Source organism: Haliaeetus leucocephalus, unplaced genomic scaffold (genome assembly GCF_000737465.1).
Source record: "Haliaeetus leucocephalus isolate CR32 unplaced genomic scaffold, Haliaeetus_leucocephalus-4.0 Scaffold247, whole genome shotgun sequence".
NCBI lineage: Eukaryota > Metazoa > Chordata > Aves > Accipitriformes > Accipitridae > Haliaeetus > Haliaeetus leucocephalus.
This window is the reverse complement of record NW_010972683.1, coordinates 261,687-286,729: the sequence shown is the minus strand read 5'-3', so window position 1 is coordinate 286,729 and position 25,043 is coordinate 261,687. Positions and strand designations below refer to the sequence as shown.

Below are 25,043 nucleotides of genomic sequence, written 5' to 3'. Positions count from 1 at the left end.
TGCCCCACGCACCCCGCGGGGCGGGCAGGGCAGAGGCCGCGGCCGCAGGCGTGGGAGGGAGGTTTGGCAGCCGAGTGTGTGGGGCGAAGGCAGCGAAAGGCCGGGGGAGCCGCGTCGCCACCGGCTCCGGCGCTAGCGACCGCTGCGTGCGTGGGCCAGTCGAGACTCTTGGCGGCTGTCTGTGGAGGGTTGCGTCCCGTCTTTGGGGGGCGACGGCTGCCGGGGCTGTCAGCCGGCCCCTCTCCGCAGGGAGCGGGTGCTGTAGGCCGCGTTTCCGATCCCGGCACACGATTATATCGGGGTATCACTTTTCCTGGTTTTCAAAAGGGTGTTCGTTTTCAAAAGCGAGAAATAGCGCTTCCTCTGTAGGCAGCCTCGCGTTGCTCCATGGTGGTACGTTCGGATGTACCTCGCCACAAACGCGAGGAGCCTGGCCGCAGCCACCAGCTGCGTCAGGCACGGCGCGTGTGACGTGTGCAGCGAAGGAGCAGCAATTATTTAGCAAAGCTACAGCTGTAGTTTCATAAAAGCGTGAGAGGGTTTCTTCTGCTGGTTTGGGGGAACATTTTTTCCACTCTCAGTATTTTAAGAGAAGCGATCTACGTAGATCAGAAGGGTGTTTCTCAACAGGAGTAGAGGTTTATTTGAACTCGCGTACGTGGAGGCCTACAGGACCACAACCGAACCAGGAAAGAGGTGGTGTTCCTGATTCTGGTATCAGCCTCTGGAGTGTTTTTTGGCAAATCACTTGCTCTTCGTTCAAGGTTGAGGTCAGGACAGACTAAAAGCGTGCGTTAATTACACAGTGATTGTATCCGTGTGAAGGAGTTCGGCTATTTGTTGCCTGTATGAAAGAGTGGTTAATAATGCAAAGAACACAAGGAGGTTACAGGGCAGTGATTTTCCTTATTTTCCTCTCCTTGCTGGCAGGAGCAGTGAGTGCCTGTGGCTGGGAGGAGCAGCCTGCAGAGCAGGCTGGCTCCGGCTGCGCAGGCTTGGTCCCAAGTGGTCCAGAAGCATGTGGGGGTGTCTTTCAGGTTGTGTGCTTTGTGCTGGCTGGTGGGCTGCTCCATGGTGTCACTCATTGGTAGGTGTAGCGTGTTGCCAGGCAAATATTCTTGTATAACCTTAGGTCTGCTATTTCTGCCATTTATGCCTTTTTTGATAACAACTGTCTAATTGTGCTTTAGCTAACGAAGCTTATATCCCTAAGAGGTACATAGCAACGTACCAAAGGTCAAGCTGTGGGCCTTCAACATCAGCCTAATTATTCAAGCTACACCAGCAGGGTAGGCCAAGATGCCTCCCTGCATGTTTTATGTTAATTATTGTGGAAAATGCCACCGTAAAAGCACTTTGGCAAAATAGTCTTTGCACAGCACCAACTCAACCTGTGCAGCCCTAACTCAGTGTATAGCAGCCTCATCACACCAGCCATGATTCCCCAGAGGCGGAAGAAGCTTCTGAAGGTAGTATTATTTATCTGTGGCCTGAGTCCCATGCACTGCTCACCATATACATCTCTCAATTTTTCTCAGTGTCTGTCAGACTTCAGTCAGCAGGATTAACCTCTCCAGCTGTATCACTATTGAATTATTTCCCTTTCATCTCCTCAGGGTTTCCCAAGCTCACCAGCTGTAACTCTTTGAGACTTAATCTTTGCATAGGCTACTGAAAACCACAGATGTGTGAGACTGTAAAGTTTATACAGAATGAAGAATTGTGAGACAGAGATTAGTTTCAATTACTGTTTTATTCCCATGATTGAACACACAGTCGGGTTTTGTAATTCAGGATTTTGGCTGCAAAATGTGGTAATGGGCAAGGGTATGTATTTGCATTGCTAGGGAACTACTTAATCTGCCTACGATTCTGGGGACTAAGTTTAAACCAGAGGGAGAGCAGGTTCATGATTCATTGGCAGCTGTTGTTTGTTGTATGGAAGGAATTCCCCTTCCTTGGAATGTGCAGATGAAACAAGAATATTCCCTCGGTAAATTGTGGGAGCATAGGGTAGAGAGGAATCTAATCCATTTTATCTCCAATTTTGTTTAGGGTAAGGGAAATTAGATTTCTTTGTTTTTCTTTCATTTCTGAGCATCTTCCACCTTGTGAAGAAGGACAGGACGAAGGAAGGTTCCTGCGCTTTCAGTAGGTGTAGCTGGCAGTGAAAAGCGACTGCGTGGCAGCTGTGTCAGTCTTCCCAGCCACAACGTACTGCCCTCTGCAAGCCAAACTGTTAATCTGAAAAAGAAAGAGAAAGGAGGGGAAAACAGTTAGCTTGGAGTAAGAAAGATGTAGAAAGACAGCAGGAATAACCAAGCAAGGCAAAAATAACAGAACAACATCTCTGGTGAACATGAAGCACCAGATGGGGCGGGAACAAGAGGAGCCTTAGGAAGGTGACAACACGTCTCCCTTCATGGTGAGCAGCTCCTCCCTGCACTGCAGGAAAGCCTCGTACCTGGGCCCGCTTGCGGAAGGCCTCCTGTGCAGCCTTCTTGTTCTCGCTTTTGCCCACCCATGCTGCCAGGGCAGAGGCTTGCAGGGCTCTCCCGTATGAAAAGGTCAGTTTCCAAGGCTTAGGCAGAGGGGACTGATTCATGGCATTCAGGTTGACAGAAGCCTCCTCTTCACTCTGACCTCCAGACAGGAAGCAGATTCCTGCAAGAAAAAGGTTTCGAGGCTTAGAAATGAAGTGCTCCAGCCACCACAATCCCTGACTTTTATGTGCCAGAGGAGTGAGCGTGTCAGATGTAGGAGCAAGGCCAGCAAGAGTGACAGTGTGAATGGATACATAGGAATGAATTGGGAATCACCAGGAACGGCAGCAGGAACGGTGCGGAGAAGAGTAGTAACAGTTGCTATGGCTACATCCTGAGGGGTGTACTTCTTGGGGCAGGAGTGCCCAGCTGTCACCATGTTGGGTTTCAGCAGTGTTCCTTCCAGGTAGACATGATGATCATTCAGGGCCTTGTAGACAGCAGCAAGAACCTGAAAACAGGAGGATTGAATGTAGACCTCTGCTCAAATCTTCACCTCAACCTGCTGTGGAAAGACAGCTCATTCCTTGGGAGTGTGAGAAGATCAAACTGATTTCTCTTTCTCATGAAATTTATCACAGGGGTTGCAGCCCTGGAGACACCACTGCTTTTGAGATGACCAGGATACCACTCTTCATATTTACTGAATTTGTCCCTGCAAGCTGAGGTACTGAAAAAGTGGTCAGTGGTTTTGGTCCCAGTGCATCTTTTTGAGATTGAGAATGCTTATATAGGTGGTTCGAGTGGAAATCCAAAAGCATGGATTCTACTCTCACGTTCACTGTTAACTGTGAGCAACTCATTTTTGTGATGCAGTTACGAAGTACCTTTTTGGTCAAAACTCCTTGAGATCTGTGAGCACAAACTGCATAAGATCAGCTACAGATCTGTGAAGGGGAGGAGAGGGGCAGGAATCTCTTACCTTTTCTGTGACATACTGACAGCGTTGGAGATCATGGTCTCCATCAGGCAAGATTTCCGGCTCCACAATGGGCACCAAGCCATGCTAAGGAAAGAAAAACAGGGAAGTCACTAGGAGTGTGGAAGAAAAACTGTTCTTGTCTACCCTGACTTTGGTGGTATTCCTTCTTGCTGCACTGCCCTTCTACCTCATCTTTCCCAAAACCCTTGTGGAGATCCGCCTTTCAAGTTACCTATCATGTTATCACAGAGAACAGTGAGAAGGGGCAACAGCATCTCAGGAAAGGTTGACGGAGGGTAGATACCTGCTGGCAGATGCTGGCATAGCGTGCCAATGTGTTGGCATTCTCTTGGATGGCAAGTTGAGAGGGTGTTGTGCTGGTGATCTTCAGCACTGCACGCCACTTGCCAAAGTCAGCACCGTCTTTCTTGTACTGGGCACAGCGCTCAGCCAATCCATCCAGCCCTGCAGATGATAGAACAGTGCTTCACTGAGAGCAGTTCTTTAGGATATAGCTCTGAAAGTACCATGACACCAGCCAAGGCTGCGACTCAGGGTAGCCACCGCATGGCTTTTGCTGCACCAGTCATAACTTAGGCTCCTTAGATCTCTCCTTACCTTGGATGGTGGTTTCTCCATTTGTTCCTGCTAGGGGTGCTGTGCCTTTATCCAGCTGTGGAGATGAGGAAAACAGGAAGGGTTACAGAGAGATAGAGATCAGTCTTCTTACCTATGGCTAGTCTGTCTTTGCAGGCTGACTGTGAGTGAAGCATGGGGCTGAACATGCTAAGGGTGCAAACGAGGGAAATGTTGGAGCAAAGGGGAGGCAGAGGAGTGAATTGGTCAAGAGGAAGGGACAATGTGTAGATGGCCAGAGGGAATGGCTTGAGAGCTCTATCAGATGCGGAAAGGACTGGATTTAGGTTACTGCATGGAGGGATTTAATTGCAGCAAACGGTGAGTAGGTGCGAGTTGGTGAATGAAAAGTTCCTGCATTAAATGCAAATGTGCTCCTGGTTAGTTGTACAAAAGCAATGCAGAGAATGGTGGCAGAGATCCTCTAGTTATTTTAAAACCAAGCACAAAAAAAGAAAAAAAGTGTTTGGCAGGAGAGAGTGCAGCCCCATATATAATTTTCACTGGAAATGGGTTTTAGATTATGCTGCCATCCAGACATATGCAGATACTCACCTTTATTCCCACCACAATGCCTTTTTCTTTGATGAGAGCGGGAAATGGCTTTCCAGTGCTGTCTTTCTGATAGAGAGTCTCGTGGAAGAAGATCACTCCCCCAATGCTCTGGTTGATGGAAGCATCTGAAGAGAAGAGGATCTCTCGAAAAGCCCGGCGATTCTCCTCTGTGTTCTCCACATTGATCCTCTGCAGCCTGTTTCCCATGGTACCTAGCGAGGTGGACAAAGGTTGGATGGAGAGGTGTTAGGCTTGGCTGGCCTCCTGGTCCCATTATGTAATAATGAACTGGAGCTTCAGTTCAGAGCTTCCCTTCTCAACCCATAGTTTGTCAGCTTTTGTTGCCATAGATGCAGCCCTGCTTGGCTGAGTTGTTCCTGCTCAGTCAACAGGTCTAAGTGTTTTTAATTTACTCCACTGATTTCAAAGATGAAGCAAACTTAATGGAAAAAGTCTTGGGTACTGCTAATTGATTGATATCCAGAACTCACCCACTGATTCATCTGCAGCTAAGATCCCCTTTCCTGAAGCCACAATCCGCTGAGCAATGTCTGAAAGAGCTTTCTTCTGCTCTGGAGACAGCGCTGGGAATTGGTGGGTCATGTTGACTTATCTGTGGAAGAGAAACTGTTACAAGGTGAGGTAGACTGTATACACAAACTGGGAACCAGAGATACCACTGAGGTGTTTCTCTTGGAGGGCAGTCAGTGCTTGTCTGGAGCATGTTATCACAGGCACACGCCCAGAAATCCATTTGAGTTCTTCATCAGTTGGTGTGTCTGGCAAAACCAGAAGAGAGAAATGCAGGAGCCACATCCTAACGCATCCTTCCAGAACCAAATTGGGAAAGACTCTGCTTTTTACATGGATTTGCTCAAAGACTAAGGGAAGGTCAGTCTGTCATAAAAACATGCACCAAGCTAACAAGTATGCTGATTGCAGACTCTGTGAACTTCTTTGCAAAGGACTTAGGACTTTTTGGTCCCAATGAGAAGAATGCCAATTATCACATTGCTTACTTTTCCTAACAATGCCCCTCTCCCATGCCCTGGCCTGTGTTGGTGGTATTTGCTATTATGTGTAGCTGACTTTCCGTCCCCACCCTCCTGCCTTGCTTTGTAATTCTGTCCTCCCCATGGCTGCTTTCAGAACTGTAGTGCATTGGTTGCTCTATGGAAAACCTGGGTGTTTAGAAGGATTCACCACCCATGTCTATCTTTTCAGCTGTGGCAGGGGCTTAACCTGCTGCAGATACACAGCACCTGAAATCCAGGTTCTGTCTTGTTATGACAAAATGCTTGATCTCATTGAAGTTTTGATTATATGGCATTAAATTACAGTTTCTCAGATCATCTGAATAGTCCAAGTTACTTCCCTATGTGTATAAGCCTGTGAGCCTGAGACATAAAGGCTGTCTTCCGTCTGTTTATCATATGTGATAGCTAAAGCAACACCCATGTTTTTATCACCAGGTGGTAAATCCATGAGATGAATCATTAAAAACAACAGAAAAGACCTCCAATACCAAGTTTTCCTCCAGAGGGGCAGGCTTCTGGGCAGCATCTGCATTTTCTGTTCCCAAACTCAGCCTTAGAGAGGAGCGAGAACATGCCATTTCCCATTTTACCATGTGCCAAAGATGGCCAGCAAGTATGTCGCCCCATATAAGCATGTATGCAGCCAAGTCCTCCATCCTCTTTCCCTGCACACAGATTATGTCGCTGGGGAATCCTTGTCTTGCCCACCCTGCTGAAGGGTATGATGGGGAGAAACAATCAGGGTTCTGGCTACTACTCATGATACGGTAATAGAGTTCTTTGCACAATGCCAAATGGTGCCAAAATTTTCTGGCAACAATGCCATCACAGTACTGTGACAGTTATAAATTTGTGTCTCTGATTTGTAGTTGAAGGTACTTTGGTATTGGTAATGTTATTGTGTAAGATTCAAATGGTGTTGTCTACCAGTACAGACCAGTCAGATGCAGTGTCCAGATACCTGCTTTACCTTTTTGTGAGTTGTTTGAGGCTAGAATTCATCCTATGCAACTTATCAATGGTGAGTCATTCTAGGTTTAGAGGGAATTTGAAGGAGTGCGTGATGAAGACTGTGTCAAATGAGGGAGGGTTCCCTCCTTTAGCAAGCACTGAAATGTCTTGCTGTGGTCCTGCAAAAGCAGGCTTTGCTGCACTCCTCTCTCTGTATGCCAGGCTGTGGCCAGACCTCTGGGAAGCATCCTTCTGCTGTGGTGACCACAACTCCATCACTCCCAGCTCTTACCCTGTTCAGCCCACCTAAAAGAACTTGGAAGAGCTATTGTGTATGCTGCATAGATAATTAAGTTCACCTGTAACCCTCCTTATCCCTCACCTGCTTTCTGTGTCTGTACGTCTCTTAGAAATAGGAAACTGGCTTGTTACTATGATTACTGTAATAATAGTTTGTGTTGTAAGCACTTCAGTCAAAACCATAGCACTGCTAAATAAATTGCTATGCAAAATTATGAGGAATCACTCCAGGAGTTCACAGTCTCTGCAAAAAGACTGGAAAATTGTGATCCAGCAAGAATATGATCTTGTCCAAGGTCAAAGCTAATGAATTGCTAAATCAGTAATAGGATTTCAGAGTTGCAGTTTGGAGGTATGCTACAGCACGAGTAGGTGTATCCAGATAATCTTTAATCCAGCTAGCTGAATTACAAGATCATCAGTCACTCTAGTTATGTTGTTATGGGTATACTTTCTCTCCAGCAATGCAATAAGCAATGAGACTGATGTCTGTTGTATCTTACTTATTCCCAGTGTTTGCATAAAGATAACAAAGAGACAGTTATCACTAAAAACCAGCCTGCAGAGCAAATTGCCAAAATACGGAAATACAAGTTTTCGGTGCATAATGCTGGTCCAAGTGAGTACTTTGAGAGACTGAAGCACTACAGTATTGTTCCACAATGATGAATTGGAAGACAGCAGATTAGTTCCAGTTTCTATACAAGTATCTCATTGAGTGTGAAGAAGTAGGTGGAGATTTACCAAAAGGTTCCTGAAAATGATCTATAAGGCCATGGTGAGTGGTTCCCAGCTACCCTGCTGAACTACAAGGACAAATAAAATGCACAGTGTTTCTAACTGAACTGGTGAAGAAATGAGGGCAAAAGAGCAGTTGTAAAGCTAATGATAGCTCTAAGGTCCGGAATGTTCAAGTACCCTTGATTTAGGACTTCATTTTTCTGTGATTCTTTCATGAGGAGCATAATCTCTGAGGATCTTCCCCATTGGATTCAGAAAGGGTGTCTCTGCTGTAAGGTACTGCTTGGAGCATTTAAAGGGAAGTGGAGAAGTCTTACACTTCAGTAACATTCACTTACACTTCATTCAGCTGCTTTGTAAAGAGTAAGCTCCCAGCACATCCACAGAAACATTAATGTCCCCCCTTAAAGAGCTGGATATGTCACCTTACAGGTCCTGAGGAAAAACAGTTGTGCCCAGGCTGCCAAAGCTGGGCAGCTCATTTCATTCTTCCAAGAACGAAGCCCATTTGCCTTATTATTCTGCTTTATTTGTTTAATTTGACAGCTTTTGCAGGCAGGAAAAAGCTTGAAGGAACTGTATTCTCAGTAACAGTATCTAGGAGTTGTCCCACCCCTAAAGTTTTTCAAGAAATTTTATTTTTATTTACCCATTTTCGGCTGTGGGCTAGCATCCTAGTGTCACAAGCTCAAGTGATTTCACATTAATTTGACATTGTATGAATACAATGTATTCTCTTCATGGTAACTGCTTACATAACATTTTTTAAAAGTGGAAGAAAAAAAAAAAAAGAATAAAACTGCACAGCATGCACAAAACCCCCAGCTTTATGGCTACCTTGAGCGTTTGTCAGGCTTTAGCAGCTCCTTAGGCAAACAAAGTTCTTTGTTCAGCCTCCAGCCTGTGACCAGCAGGAGGTGAGGGTGGGGGGAAAAGGGACAGCACAGTTGTAAAAGTAAATATTGTACTGCTGAAGTCTCAAGTTTTTCTCAGCTACCGTAATGGAGGACTGCAGGGAAAATATCTTCATGGATATCAGCACAAGCACTGCATCCTGTTAATACTAATAGTGAGAACTAAAGGGCAGAGGCAAGACAAACAGCAGAAGGAACAAACTCTTACATTCCACTTCAGGTTGTCCTAGAAACATTAATACTTCATTGGCATCTTTTCTTTCCAACCACCTCAAGAGACTGGCATCTTCTAATCTTACAGAAAATCTCACCTGAGTCCTGGTTTGCAGATGGGAAAAGATTGCATTAGAATCTGTAAGTTTTTCTCTTGGGTATCTTCATTGCCTTCTTTTATAAAATTGGTTCCAAAAGTGCAGGACCAAAGTCTCAAAATACAGTTTGTATCCCATGCATTTAGCTTTTCCTGTTCGATTACTGGTCAACACAGCCCTTCAACATCATCTCTGACAGTTAGCAATACAAACCACATGTGCATGTTGTTGCACTGTGCACGCAAGTGATTCTGCATCCAAAGACCAGGGTTTGAAGAAACGAAAGTTGCATGTATAAGTAGATAAATACCGTTGCTGGGGAGAATGAAAAGTATTCAAAAATTTAGCCCATCGCATGCAGGCACAGTGTTGACCTGACTGGATTTACTCCTCATTTACACTTGTATGCTTAGGAGAGACAGACACATAATGAGTTATGCACCTTATATTCTCATTGCAGTGGATAAATCTAGTTATTGACCTCTGTGGAGCTCCATTAAAAAGCTATTTCTAAGTAAGACTGGTTACTTGGACATTGGCCAAACTGATAGGTATGAATGGCTGGGCAAGCCTGGCCCCATCTTGCTGACAGAGCACATTCTTATCTAGCCTGCAGATGACACCAAGCTGGCAGGACTAGTTGATATGCTTGATTGCTGGGCAGCCATCCAGAGGCTGGACGGGGGGCAGGAAGAGACCAAGAGGAACACCATGAAGTTCAGCCAGGACGAATGCCCAGCCGTTGCCTGGGGGGCAGAGCCCTGGCAGTGATCCCACCAGGGCTGGTGGGACAGGGAAACAGCTCTTCGGAGAAGGTCCAGGGCCCTGTCAGGCAGCGAGCTCAACAGGGGCCAACAATGAAGGCCAGCAGCATCCTGTGTGACCAGGCGTCCAGCCCAGAGAGGCAAGGGAGGACAGGGATTATCCCCCTCTGCTCAGCACTCTTTAGATCACATCTGGGTGCTGCATCCAGTGTTGGGCTCCTGCAGTACAGGAAAGATACTGAAAAACTGAAGTGAGTTCAACAGGTGCCACTGAGAAGGTCGGGGGCTGAAGCACTTGCTCTGCGAGGAGGAAGCTGCAGAGCTGGGTCTAATTCAGCCTCAAGCAGAGATGGCTTCAGGGGCACCTCTCAGCAGCCCCCAATACCTACAGAGTGGTAATTCAAGAGGCAGAGCCAGGCTCTTCACAGCGGCATGTGACGGGAGGGTGAGAGACAACAGGCAGAAGCTGAAACTCGAGCGATTCGCACTGGATATGGAGAATTTTTTTCACTGTTGGGACAGCCAAGCAGTGGAGCAGGTTGACAGAGAGGCTGTGCTGTCTCCATCCATGGAGGCTGTCAAGACCCACCTGAATAAAGCCGTAAGCAGCCTGGTCTGACCTTGTGTCTAACACTGCTTTGAGCAGGAGGTTGGACTGCAGACCTTCTGATGTCCCCTTCAGCCTAAATTAGCCTGTGACTCTGTGTGAGGACTTGCTTTAGGGAGCTGAAGTGGCAGTGGTGCCTCCTGTACATATGAAGGAGCTCTGAGGGAAGAACAGGCTGTTTCTCCCTTTATCTTTGCAGTGGGAGTGAAGGTTTCAGTATAGCAAAATGTTTCATTTCTGGGTTCTAAAAAGTGAGTCAAAGGTATGGGACAAAAAGAGATACTCAGATTTCTGTCACCTAGAAAAAGCAGCAGATGTTTTTGATTGACTCACTAATGTCACCATCTTGATAGGTCCTTTGGGGCATATATGATGGTAAATTGTCTGGTTGGATTTTGCTTTTATGAGGGTGAGAACAAGGGGTTTTCCCATCTTCATGCTCTGTCTAGGGACCTTGCTTCAACATCCTATCTCAAGTGGATGGGAGTATGAGACCTGCAGTTCCCTGTCCTGATTCCCATAGTAGCCTCAGAGCTACACTCAAGCCCTGAGCAAATGTACCCCCTGTTCAACTCTCTAGCAAGTATGAAAGGAGGTTATGTACTCGGGGACCTGGCCTCTGCAGTCAGTGCAGAGCACTCCTGGAGCACTCACGACTGCTAGAGATGGCTGAGGTGGCAAGAAACTGGTTTCTTGGCAGGACGTGTGGTCATTAGGGTGAAGCTGCTTCTCTTTCAGGGCTGGGCTCTTCTGAGAGAAGGTAAAAAAATGCTGCCAGACTTGCATGAGAATTCAAGCCTTATACTGCCAGCAGGGGAGCCTGGGGGAAGCAGTGGTGAGGGTTTCAGGTGGGCTAAATAGTTTCGGGTGCCAGGCACAGGGAATAGTTGAGGAAGTGATGGAGTATCACAGACTCTGTGAGGATTTGAGTTTGTTGAGCAATTTTCTGAAGCTGGCTGTTCGCAACTTGAAAGGTTACAGCCTAATTAATGCAAGAGCAGTTTTTAGTTTCCTGTGCTGCAGACTACCTTAGATCCCCCTGCCAAAGAATCTTATCCACACTACTGCACTAATACTTCAGAAGAAGCTGCACAACAAACACACATAATTACACTTCTGTCAGTATCGGTGTTTGTCAGGACCAGCTGCATTCTCCAGTGATTCTCTCTTCTCCTTGCAAAACATAAATTTATGTACCCCACAAGCATAAGCAAACACATACAATACAAAGCACTAGAAAGCAATGCAGGTATGTTATTGCTCTAGTCCCCTTACACTAAGGATTCACTTACTCCAGGAGTTCTGAGTGATTAAACTAAGTTAGAAAGCCAGTGTTAGCAGCAAATGGGTCACATTGGAAGATCACTGCAGAATGGCTGAGTGCTTATTTCTTGCAAGCTGTTCCTGGAACAAAAAAATAAAAACAAAACCAAAAAGAACTCCCCAAGCCCACTTTAGATAAACACATCATGTCTCAGCTGCTGATATACATACCACCTTTACAGTTTAGAAATGAATTATACTTACTTGTTAGTGGACAGTGAGTGCCTCTGCTGCTACAAGCTTCTGGTGAGGTGGTTGCAGGCGAAGAGACCCGGTCCTTCTAATCACTAACTTTTATAAAATTCTTGACAGGGTTGTTTGGTTTGTTTTTTTTTTCTCCACTCCTTCATTCCCTCTCCTCCCCAGGCTGGTTGGGGAGATGTCATTGCTCGAGGTCGGTCATTGGCTGTCAGAGCACAACCACTCACAACCAATGGGACCTCGTCTCGCTCCCGGGGTTTCTCCCCTTTCCCCTCCCCTGTAGATATAAGGCCATTCAGGATGCTGTGAAACGGAGACATTTTCCAGTTATTTCAAATTATTCCTCCCCTTTCTAAAACAGACTGAAAAGAACTACAAGAGGAACCATGGAAATTGTTTACAGGGAACTTGGGCATAACTTTCCGTTTAGGAATCTGGAAGCTTATATGTAGGAAACCACACAGTGCAGGAAGGAAGAGTAGAAAACAAAATGCAGAAGCAAGAAACAGATCCTTAATTGACATGAGTTACTATCATTTCAGTGGCTTCCTAAGCATTACACTGATTTTCCTCACTTGAAAATTCAGCACAGAAACATATTTTTCTTCTCCAATTAGTATATGGAAAGGCAAAATGCAATGCTACAGTACCAGGGTTCATGAAACTGTAAGTTCTGATTTCCTTTAATGCAGTGTATGTGTGAGAATGATAGTTATCAGAAGAAATATGCCCACACTGAGGTGCACAAGTGCAAGCCAAATTTTCTACCAAAATCCCATTGAAACACTTACCCATATTACAATGACATACAAACTTCTCAGTTGCTTAGCAAAATTTTCCTGTGAAAAATGCTAATGCTCTATAAAGGGTATATCAGCATTCCAGTTTACATGAAATCACACTACAGCTATTCACCAAATCTAGGTAGATAGACTTTATTTTTTGTTTTTATTTTATTTTTCCCCCCATACTGCAGGTCAATACTCCTGGAGGGAAGTACTGCACAGGGACTGTTAAGCAAACATCATACCCTCAGCAGCAACACGCTCTGCGACCTTGGACATTAGCATGTCTTTGCCACAAACACCCAGTGTTTGCCTGAAGAATGACGTAGTTTCCCCATTTGTTTGGCTCATGTAGTGACACCTTTAGCCTTTACACGGACATGGTGAGACATCTGATTTCTCCTCTCACTGAGCAACACTGTCTTCATTAGGGCACTTCCTCCTTGAGCCTGTCTCTTCTAGAGCTGCATGCCAAGGTCAGTGCCTGTGGGAGATCTTAACAGCTTACATGCTGCCAGCGGTAGCACTCTGTGACAGTCAGAAGAGAAACCTCTGAAAAAGCTGAGGATACAGCCCAATTGAAGGTATTGGGCTTGTGTTGTTTTGTTTTCTTTAATGTTCTCCTTCCTGATCCATAGCTTTTTGCTGAAGAATGCTGTGGCACATAACATGGACATAAAGCCTTCCCTGCTTTAGAGTGTTTGCTTTATATTCCATTTCTCCCATCCTAGCAGAAGGATGAACCCCATGGTGTATTAAAGTTTCTCCACCATGAACAGAGGCATCTAGTAAGGATTAAAAATATTTTTAATGAAATACACATTATCTAAGACCCTCTTTAGACCACAAAGGTGTCATACTGATGGTCTTCTTCAGGGCCACAGAGAAAATCAGAGTCTGAGTCCCATCATTCCTGGTTTGGTTAGAAGCTGTCACAGGTAGGAAAGTACTCGGAAGTGTTTCTTTCCCAGTGTCATCTGTGATAAGGTCTGACAGGCTATTAGAGAAATGTTGGGGGGACTCTTGAAAAAAACAGTGTCTGACATTTAGAAACCACTTTAGATAATCCCCTGCAGCCCACCTTGCATTCTTAATTCTTTCAGAAGTATATATATATATATACACATATATATGTATTTCCAGGTAGGTAATGGCTAATATGTGCCCTTCTAGTCCTTCTGAGCCAATAGCCAGCACTTCAAACACTAGGATTACAGGTTCTAGCAGAGATTCTGAGGACTGAGGAGAAAAAAGTGAACAGACATGATGGTTAACTTTTTCACTTAATTTATGAATGGGAGCCTTTTCAGGCAAGAATATGGAATGAGCAATGATGCTAGATAATGTCACTGTAAGGTTGAGTACTATTAACATGGAGACCCATGATGCTGACGATGCTATGCAGAAATTAGTAGTAGAGTGATACTAAAACACTGGAAAAGAGTACATACTTTCATCATCACAGCTGCATAATCATAGTGTGGGGATACTTATACCTCTAAAAATTTGGTTATAGTGATATCAGTTATCCTTAAATGATAGGAGGAATAAGCTTGCATCATGAGGGGAATGCAGCGTACTTGCATTTAACCAAGCAACTAACCTGCCCTTAAAAAATATCAAATCATTGCCTGCACTAATTTTTCTACAGCAAAATTCAAGTATTGTCCAAGTTGTAAACCTGTCTCATTGAGTTAGTGTTTGAACTCGTAGTATGGGCAACTCTCTCAGCTTTCCAGTGACCCAACTAAAAGCCTTTTTCAGAGTAATGTGATGCAGGCATAGGGCTGTAGCTAGCAAAAGGGTGGCTGCTGGTGTGAGCACCCTTGGCAGAGGTGGCTACATCTAGACATTACTTTGACAGAGATTGAATTTGTGGCCATGGACAGCATGATTTTGATACAGATGTCACAATACAGGAAGACTGGGACACCTTTGGTGGACATGGAGTGTGAGGAATACCAAAACCCTAGTGGAAGATGTATTCAGAAGAATGAAGCAGATCAGGAATCAGATTTGGGGGCTTCAGGAAAACAGGAGGCAAAAAGAGGCAGAGATCATGCAGATGAATGTTAAGGGGTACAGATAACAACTTTGTGACAAAAAATGGCTCAATAATGGCATGAAACAGATGCCCTCTTGTAGCATCCACTGTTGTTTGTGTTGCCACCCATCTTAGTGGTATGTGGGGTTTGTCTTCTGCAGTTTATAGGGCTGGCCATGCAGGCAGGGTTTCTGGTAGGTGTTCAGTTCCTGAGGAAGCACCAGCTCTTCTCTGCTTCCCTAGGGCTTCCTCATCTCCCTCTGCCTCTGGCATGGGAAGGGGGAAGTACTGCAAAGATCCTGGGCTGAGGATAAGGACAGGGAGAATGGGAAGGGAGGGCAGTTGAGCTAAAGAACAAGTACTCTCAGTTATTGGTATTCTTAAAAATAATTTTACAGAATATTGCAGTGACTGCTGATCCACTTTTCTAGTGAAGAAAAAAATACTTTAATAGAGCACGGATTATTAACTACTTTTGAGAGTTTTGGATGTGTGAGAATTGATTACTTAAATACATATCTAACTAAATATGGTGATTGAAGTTTTTCTGTATGGATTATGGCTTTTTTATCTGTTAATGAGAAAGCTGATATAAACAGTCTTGCAATATAAAAATATTTATAGCTCACTCAAATCTGTGTTTGAAACATCACTGCAAACAAGATGCATAACTAGTAAGAGAGCTTAAATGTTCATTGTTGTACCTTTTATAGCATGGAAACAGAAAATGGTGGTCAGCTGTATAACAGATGGATAATGTTAAAACACAAGTGTCTAGCATTTCCTCTGACAAATGTGGCACAGCATAAGTGAATTTTGTATTTGAATGGCTTGGAGATTTTGCTGATGTTGACTTTTCCATCTGAAATTACCATACAAAAGCTGGCAGAACTATAAATTTAAAAATTTTAAGGACCACTAAAAACTGTCTTTACAGGTGGCTTGAGTTATTATTTAGGTCTTAATCTGTGGGTTTGCCTTCTTGAGTTTGACAATGCAAGTAGTAGATTTTCACAGTAGAATATCATTTAATTGCTGTCCTTGTTATATCCAACCTCGCTGTCAAAGGATCTGTCACTTCTGCACTGAAGTTTTGAGTGAAGATTGTTGCTAGATGAAGTACAATAAAATCAATGGAAAGCCTGGTTTAAAGGCAATGAGTAAAAATTTTAGAATTGCTTATGTTTCTTCAGGTTGGTGATTGTGTGTTTTCTATGTGTTTCTAGCAGTATTGTTCCAGTACTGATTTTGCCTCTACTTACTCATATAAACTAGCATTTTAAATGAAAATAAGTATGTGAAGAGAGACAAACTGTAGTACATTTGAGAAAGAAAGATGAAAAAGAAAGAAATGGATAAAGCCATTTCAGAGATTACATGGTCACCAAGAGAAAAATGAAAAAGTTAAAACTTCCCTCTACACTTCGGTAAATGAAGTACTATTAATCTTACCAACACTTTTGTATCTGGTCAGACTAATAAAAGGGTTTGAAATGGAATGGAAAAAAACACTGGAAGTTGGAAGAATGTCAGAGTATATTATGCATCCACGTGAAAAACACCTGGCTCTGTGCGCCCCAAGAGAGTGCTGCCTGCGTGATGGGGCTAAAGTCTAATCAGAGCAGATTTGAGCTGAGTGGAGTCTGCCTCTTCCTCACCTCTCCACACCATGCTCGATGTTTCCTGTTTTCTGTACTCTGCAGTCTTGCTTAACTGTCTCAAAGTCCAGCTTGTTCAGCCCTATCTAATCAGAGGTATTGTTTATTAAGTGGTTTGTTTTCCCCATTCACCTACAGCCCTCACCCCCAATGCAGAAAGCCAGGCTTTTAACCCCACTGAAAGAAATCACCTGTACTTCTGGCTCCACAGCAGTTTCTGCAGACATGTACATCAGGGAGAGTATGGATGGTATTGGGCAGAACAGACTCAGCCCCACAAAGAGCACTGAGGGGATTGCACAGAGCAGGTTTGCTTGCTCTTCGTTCTTTGCATCTTTAAGCAAACAAACACCATGTAACAAACACCATGACTTGGAATGAAAAACAGGCAAGCACATATCATTACTGTTATCAAACACCAAATCTCTGTAATAATTTCAATAGTGGGGACAGCAGATGAGGATACAACTTTAAATCAGGCTGCCAGTGGCAACATTTCTGGGCTGTGCAAAATAGCTGTAGCAGGACATGAAGATAAATTCAGTAATGACACTGGTCTCTGTGCCTTTCTATTGACATTTTGTTTTTAAAAAAGCAAGTGGGCAAACAACTGGCTGCTATAATGGGAGACACTTAACAGTTTATTACCTGTTTATCTAAGCAGCACATAGTCCTCAAAACAGCACACTTTTAGGTGCTGCATGTTAACATTGGCATACCATTTGCAAAATATAAACTACAAGAGATGTCTGAAGTGGACCAGTTTGCTGCAAAGACCATTGCAGATGCAGTTTCTGCACTGCTGGGGGAACACTGGACACCATGGCAGAAATTCAAAGAGAAGGTAGGCACTGAAGAATATATAGCTGGCCAGAGGCTTACTAACAGAGCAAGAAAATAGAACACTACTTATTCTTTGTCAAAATTTAAAAATCACCAGTGGTTACACAGCTGGGAATATGGCATTCATAGCTTGCCATGCAGAACAAAGTCTTGGAAAAGGACATTGATGTTGCTGACAGCCTATAGATGCATGAATAAACTGGCTGATAGGGTGGATTCTCTCAAAGGATGAGCTGTGAGGACAGGTAGTTTGTGGAAATTAAGTTACTCTAGCAACAGAGACACATGCAGTGAAGAAGCACAGACCATGGAGTACCTAATTCTATATGCCTTTTTGGCAGATGTGTGTTTTACTGAAAATTATTCAGAACCATATGTTGGGCCCTGCCATCTGCTGAATTTGGATACGATGTCTATAAAGCTGGTGTGGAAATACACAAAAAGAAACTCTTAACTTGGGGAGAGAAACTGCCACTGCCTTTGTAACTACAACTGCCTCCCACAGAAAATTACCTTTTTTATTTTGTGAAAAATATAGCCTTTCTATAGAAAAGTATATTACGGTTATATTCCAGCATGGAGATTTTATCTCAGGTCCCTATTAAAATGCCTCAATACTTGATTGGAGAAGGGCCTGAGCAATGTGGTCTAATAAGACTTGCTCTGAGTGGGGAATTGGACCAGGGACCTTCAGAGGTCCTTTTCAACCTGAATTGTAGGATCCAAATTATTACATCCATGCAGATGCATGCAGATGCATGACCACAGAAGTATCTTTCTTAGTCATATATAGTAAGGAAAGAGATAGATCTGCCAGTCAGGAAGTTGAACAGTGGCACACAGGAAGAAGAGACAGTAGAGTTTTAATAGAAAGGCTTTTTATCTGGTAGAAAGTTTGCTTGTAAATTTCTTTAGAAAAAAAGTAATTTACACTGCATCCAGCCAAATTGCTGTTGAAATAGCCAGTCTGGCGATTCACAGCTCCTCACAGCTGAGAGGAAGGCTTTTTCCTTGTCTCTTCAAATGCAGTGCCTTCTCACTAAGACATTGACACCTACTGTAGTTAGAAAATCCTCTTGGGCCTCTATTCTAAGAGAGACCTATCAATTTATGCTTTGTGTTCTGCCAGAATCATGCTTATGTTGGACATGCCTTGGAAACAAAGGTAGTTTTTGTTTAATTGAGTAACTTCCCCTGAATTTTCTTGAACAATAATGCCTTGAGTCCTGCTGTCTGGCCCATCAAGAAAGAATCCTCTTGTGCAAGCAGTAGTTGCTGCATTGAAAAAGAGTCTCTGAACTATTGGGAATGAAACAACACCCAAGAAAACCCATATTGTTTGTTTCAAAAATAGTGAGTAAGTTTGGTTTAATGTGAGTAAAAACAAAGTCTTAAGGCCGCGTTTCAAGGAGTTAATGCTAGGTGTTGAAGTTACATAGCCTGAGATATGGCAACTCAGCTCTGCTCCCCTGGTAGAAAAGAGAGGGAAAAGCTTGTGTGAAACTGCATTTTTAGCCGAAACTGTGGAACAAAATCCAACAGGAATTAAGAATTCACAGTAACATCCCATTTTCTGTAGCAACAGTGAAGTACATTTCTCTGACTTGTCATTCTAATAAAACATGTGGCACAGAAAACAGAAACAAAAATCAATCTACCTGTGAAAGTTCAGAGGCAGCAGCAGAAGGAACACTTTCCTGAGATGCCACATTGGCATGCTGGGCTCTGAGCAAGTACCTGAGTAACTCAGAAATAGCCCCCAGCAGGCTCAGTAAAAGAAGCACCTCTGTTGTAAAGGTGAATTGGGCACTTAAGGAAATTATTCCAAAAGGACCTGAAGAATTTATTAACCTGCTCCCTGCAAAAAGGAGTTTGCTCTCAACAGGTTTATCTGAAACTCTCTCACTGGCAGGTTCAGGTTGTAGGCCCTCTGCATATTGTTTGGTCTCCCAGTCAACTTCTCTCATCTCTTATGCTCTGAAAATTGTCTTGTAGTCTAGAAGAGACGCTTCAAATTCATGTTCTTAATTTTCAACTATGAAACTCAGTGAAATTATTGACCTCTCCTGGACTTCTGGGACAACAAATAAAGTACTACTGGGCAAACAAGAAAAATAACTTCGTGACAAATGGATAAATCATTTCCCACATCAAAACATTTATTAACTGCATATAGTTAGCTGGTTTCTTTTCTAAGGTTTCTTTCTTTCTTTTCCTTCCTCCTTTTTCCTTTCCCTGTTCCATTTATTGTACCTTGCTGTGAGATTTTCTTTGCAAGAATGCATGACTGGACCCTCATGAAAAGAACAGGGCATTGTCCAGGATTTGTATAGTATAAAGGTAGAAAAAGATTGAAAAGAAAGCACACCACACTGAAAGAGTCACAGCTGAAGATGCATAAACAAACAAGTTGTATTTTCTCACACGCACAGGCACTTAGTGGAATACATATACAACGACACTCGAAATCCTGCCATCTTAACCATGTTATAGTAAAGCCTGAGAATAGGTTTGCCCACCTGCCACTGTGTGACTGCTCTGGGATCTTTGGGATTCTCAGCAGCTGGGAATAAATTGTGGCTCTGCCTGTACAATTTTTACTGTGTCTTCTGACAGGAGAGGTGCTTTGCCTTTGGAATGACATGGAATCCACAAGCAGTTTTTACTCACATCTAATTTCCAAAGGTGTTATAAAAGTATCCCAACTGATTACTAAGAGAGCAAAGCACTGCTCTGTGTTGTGAAGCCATTTCTCGGCTAACTTGCATTATGCATTTGTGTTGTGTAATTGATATCTATTGCACACTGATAGCTGGAGGTCTGCAACTTTCTTTGGTTCATCTCTCAGGAGTTTTATGTCTTTCACATCTACAACCAGACTTGTTAAGAGCTTAAGGCATAAATCACCTGGGAGAGACTGGGGGAAAGAAAATCCAAAGTAAAGCTCTTCCTTCACCAAAACCAAACAACCCCAACTGACCAAAACTCAACAGAAATAATGTGCTTGGTTCATTCCAAAGCTAGGAATGTGGTTTCAAAATTAGTTCAACCAAACTCCACATGTAAGTGAATTTGATTGAAAGCCCACTAAAGTTAGGGTGGGCTTTTCATTAGACATAAACATTTTGGTGCCAGTTTTGATTCTGTATGAGATCTGCCATCTGCATGGTTTTATATTTAACTGTGCCCACAGCTGTGGTACAAAGTACCTTTCCCAAATGGCTAACAACCAGAGCACATTAAGTTAATGGGTCAGTATCAGAGTGGCCCCTTGATGTGTTGTGCTATTGTTGCCTGTTTTTATGAACAGCTACCTTTGTTTCCTGTTGGTATTTTGTTTGCTGCCAGGAGTAGTGAATGAACCACTTAGTGCAAGCTGTGAATTACAGCTCCAAAATGAAACAAGGATCCCGCACAATAGCGGCACCTGATCTAATCTTTCCTTTGCCTCTGTGCTGATAGAAAGTCAAGGTAAATTCATATTGAACATCTAAGTCCAATCAGCAACTGATAAGGCCTCTTTTAATCACCTGGATCCACTACAACTAGTGACAATACCAACCAACACAATAGTGATCCTATGTTTTTTATAAAGTCTGTAACATATCAATGAAAACGTGCATTTGTGAACTGGCTGTGTAACATCAATGGCTGTTACTCTGTTTTCCTATTCCTACCTTCAGATGTGACCTTTAACGAAGATGTGGAGGCACTGTTTTTAAGAGCCTCTGTTCCAAGAAAAAGGAGTGGGAAGCATGGAGGTGCAGATACGATCTGTAGGGTGAGACAGTAACAAATAGAGGCTTCGTAAAATTTGTGGGAAGGTGCACATAAACCTCTGCTGCTTTTGAAAGGTCTGCTCAAAACCACAGCTTTGAAACAGAGGTCAGAGATCGGACCTTAGTAAGGATGGGAAAACAGGGGCTTTTCCCTCACTAGCTTAAACTTGAGACATTCACTTTGTCCAACATTGCTGCTGCCCTAAGGTGAGGACTTCTGTAACCAATGTAAAGGAGAGTAGGCAGTGTTGCTGTTTATATTGGTGTGAGAGCTTCTCCCTAAGAATGATTGAGGAGAGTAGACAATCCACACCCTCAGCTGGAATCCTCCCCTTCCCTCCCACATGGTGCATGGTGATCAGTTCCAAGTATACATTAAATAGGGTCTGCACGTACATAAGTTTATTTTTTAAGAAACTTTTTTTTTTTAAAGAGAGTTATTCTTTGTCCACCTGGAGGCACAGGATGCCCAGTGCGAGCAGCTCATCATCTGAGTTTGCACAGTCTCTCCACCCAGCCGAACTTCTCTGGGCTTTGTGTCTGGTAAGGCATGAACAGATCACAGCAGTTTCGGGTTGTCGTTTAGCCGAAGGCTGGAATACATTCCCACGTGCCGGACCAGGTTGGGTTCCACCACGTAGGCCTTCTCCCCCTTAGTACGCAGCAGCGAGTAGAGGGCAATATCCTTAGCAAAACCCTGGCGGCAGTGCAGCCCCTTCAGGTAACCTAAGGCACGGTGGGCAGATGGAGCGGAGAAGAGCATGGCAGGTGTGCAGCACTCGGTGACCGGCACGATATTATACAGCGCGGGGGCCAGCCGCCGCAGCTCCAGCATGTAATGCCGTCCCACCAGCTCTGACAAAGCCATACTGTACAAAGCAAAGAACAAGACAATGGGCCAGCTGAGGCTGGGGCGCCCAGTTGCCCAGCAGTACACACAGTTCAGCATGGGCCCCAGAAACATGCCCAGACCTAGCCATTCGAGGATTCTCATGGGTTCGGGGTTGAAGTAGCGCTGAAGCCTCTCGGGATGGTAAAGCTTGAAGTAGAGTGCGTCTCTGAGGTATGGTTTGGAGAAGCGGGCCAACAAGAGGTGCTGCAAGACAGGAAATATCTCCTCCTCTGGCACAGCATCATCTTCCACTATGAGGATATATTCTGGGTTGTACGCCAACAGCGACTGCTCAAGGCAGAAGACGTAGTCCTGCTTCTCCTTCTCAAACTGGTTCACTCTGGGGTCAGGGTTCTCACCAGTTTTGTCACGACTGACCATAGGAAAGAAGCTGCTCAGCAGCCTGACATCCTGATGGCTACTGGGGTCTGACTCCACATTGCAGAGGAGGATGCGGTGGCTCCAGCAACGTGCACCACAATTCTGGAGGAGGCGGTGGAAGTGGGAGGCCACTTGCAAGACATAGTGGAAATCATTCCGCCTCTGCACAGTGATAATGGTGACCAGCAGCAAGGGCTGGAAGGCATCACCACCAGAGGCCTCAGAGGCATTTGGTATCTGTAGCTTCTCAAAGTAATGGAGGGCAGCCTGGCCCTCCTGCTGGTTCTGCTCCAGGAACTCCTGGCTCATGGGGTTCAGGTGCCAGCGCCGCAAATAGAAGTAAGAGTGGAGGAGCCGGTGACAAATCAAAGGTGCAAGCACACCGAATGTCACCACAGTCAGTGTGAGGAGATGGATAAAAGGACTGGACCAACGGCACCACCTCCCATAGAGCTGCCAGGCTTGGTATAACATGGCTGCTGCAGAAGGAGGCCACCCCTGCTCTATTCATGCCCTCATTCATTCACTTCTGATGCATCCTCCCTGGATTGCGAGGTATCACTGGGGTAGTGGCTGCCAAACCTGCACAATTTGTCCAAGCCTGGAGAGGAAGAAAGGAGATGGTTAATGAAATAGGAACTGTCAGAGTGGGAAGACTGTGATTTGACAAAATGGAAAGCTGAGGGCTAGTCACTGAGTAAGCCAAAATAAAAGGCCCCTGAGGAGTCCTTTGTGGTGGGGGCATCACAAAATTGTCATGGGAGGTTGAGGAAAGATGAGCTAAACTTAGTTTCCAGGAAAGTGCCCCTAAATCCTTTTCAGTACATAGGAGCTCTGATCTGACTTAGCTAGATAAGACTTTGTTGTGTTTGTTACTGTGCTTCAAATGCATAACAAACCAGCAACATGGATGCAGGATGTGTGGAAATCCCTTTCTGGTAAAGGCAGAGAACTTTTAGACACCACTATCTGGTCACAGTAACATAGTAAAACTTGGGTCACAGCCAAGAACCAAAGCCGGATCTCTTGTATCTTGGCCTAGCACATATGTGAGAGACAAACTTTTACCTCTGTGGAATGACACATGCTTCCCTTCTGTTGCTCACACAATTCCAAATGCATGCTTTTTCACTTTACTCCCCAGAGTGCGAAGCAAGGTAACAAAGATACCAATTTACTTCACCAAGGGCACATGTACACCAAGTGTAATATGTGTGTGTGTCTCAGATGTCTCCTCCTCTCTAGACCCTGTGAAATACACAGCCACAGCAAGATTAACAGGTTGCAATTGAGCCATTGACTCATACTTGTTATTTAAAAGTTTGTAATTTAAAATATATGCCTTTAATTTAAAACTAAAACGTTTATATAAAAATAGTATTTTTTTGTACACACACACTTCAAGCAAACATCCACTTTCACAAAAATTAGATTTTGCTGTATTTGGCTTTTCTGTTCTGCTTCTCTGGGCTGCCATGAACACCTAACAGCCTGGCTGTCAGAAGCTTACACAAAATCATGGCAATTAGGCTGTTCGGATGAATTCTCTGTGCCAGTAATTTCCCTTTTTAATCTGCTTTAATCCCTTTTTTAATCTCCCTTTTACTTTCCATTCCCTCTCCTTATGAACCAAGCTATTCACACGCACCGCCCCCCCCCAGCTGACTGACTGTGCACCATTCAGTGGAGAGTTTCTCCCATTTTTAACCTTCTGCCTTCACCAAGTTCAATCATCAAATGGTGCTCCCAGACCAAAATGTTACCCTTTTTCCTTCTCTGCACTGTCGTCTGAAGCAGCCTAAGCAATGGTGTGTGGATAGAAATAAATCAGGGCTGTGGCTTTTCTTCTCTGTCTCAGAAGAATGGACCACGTAGAAGAAATGACTCAGAGGACGCTGAGCAGGGTCTAATTCTGGGACTACCTCAAAAGTGCCTTTGTTACCATAGTGACAGATTTGCTGTATTTACCATTAAGAAAACTGCTTCCTATTGCCGTCTGGGAATCTGACAATCTTATATAAAAGGCCTTTTACTAAGATTAATGGAAAATATACAAGAGTTATTCCAAATGTTTGTTAGAGGCCAGGCACTTCATGCTGTGAGATCTCAAGCCATCTTTGCATAGACTGTGGCATCACTGTTGTGCTATCTTACGATTCACGAAAACACAAGACTTCAAAGATTCAGTGTCATTAAATAGAGATAACAAATTTACACACTGAGGCATGAGAAGCTGCAGTGTCTTCCCATATAGCTCTCTTTTTTTTTTTCTTTCTGATTACACAACCCTGTTTCAGAGACACTGCATTGTATTGCATCAGTGGACCTTGTGAAAGCCTTAAAGGTGATGGCTGCATTTCAGCCGCCAGATCCAAGCCACGATGATTCAGGACACGAAGACCTGAAATCCATCAGATGCAAAGGCCTGGCATTTAAATGCATTTATTAATCCAAAATCCAGGGCGTTCCTTTTTCTCACTTTCTGTTCACCAGTCACAAACATTAAGGGAAGGCACAAATGCAGAATCATACTCTACAGCTCACACTGGCATACTTTTGAGCCTCCTCTCGATGCGAGCAGCATCGTCGGCACTGTCGCTGAGCCAGCCGCCAAACTTGCGAGGGCCACAGTGGGAAAAGGAGGTGCAGGAAAGCTAGAAGGTAGTTTAGTTCTGGGAGGGTAAAGAAACCTCCTCTCCATCCGCCAGCGATGCTGGATACCTGAGCTACTAAACCCATGAGCCTGCAGCGAGCGCCGTGGCTCTCAGGACACGCGCTGCCGCACCAACAATCCCCACGCAAGCGGGGGTCCTCCTCCCCCGTGTGTCCCCCGTGAGAAGGGAGAAAGGGCTCTCC

The 25,043-nt window shown here is 44.3% G+C and overlaps 2 protein-coding genes across 2 annotated transcripts; both read right to left on the bottom strand.

The window, feature by feature from the left end:
• Positions 1–1,737: 1,737 nt before the first annotated feature.
• Positions 1,738–11,912, bottom strand: ALDOB (aldolase B, fructose-bisphosphate). Its single transcript, XM_010568547.1, has 9 exons — positions 11,809–11,912; positions 5,148–5,269; positions 4,657–4,868; positions 4,084–4,138; positions 3,770–3,930; positions 3,466–3,549; positions 2,820–2,994; positions 2,465–2,664; positions 1,738–2,244 (listed from the first exon to the last, which is right to left on the bottom strand). The coding sequence occupies exons 2-9, from the start codon at positions 5,257–5,259 to the stop codon at positions 2,149–2,151; spliced, it is 1,095 nt and encodes a 364-aa protein (XP_010566849.1). The 5' UTR covers positions 5,260–5,269; positions 11,809–11,912; the 3' UTR covers positions 1,738–2,148.
• A 9,561-nt stretch (positions 11,913–21,473) lies between these two features.
• Positions 21,474–22,661, bottom strand: TMEM246 (transmembrane protein 246). The gene has a single exon (XM_010568546.1). The coding sequence runs from the start codon at positions 22,659–22,661 to the stop codon at positions 21,474–21,476; it is 1,188 nt and encodes a 395-aa protein (XP_010566848.1).
• Positions 22,662–25,043: the final 2,382 nt, after the last annotated feature.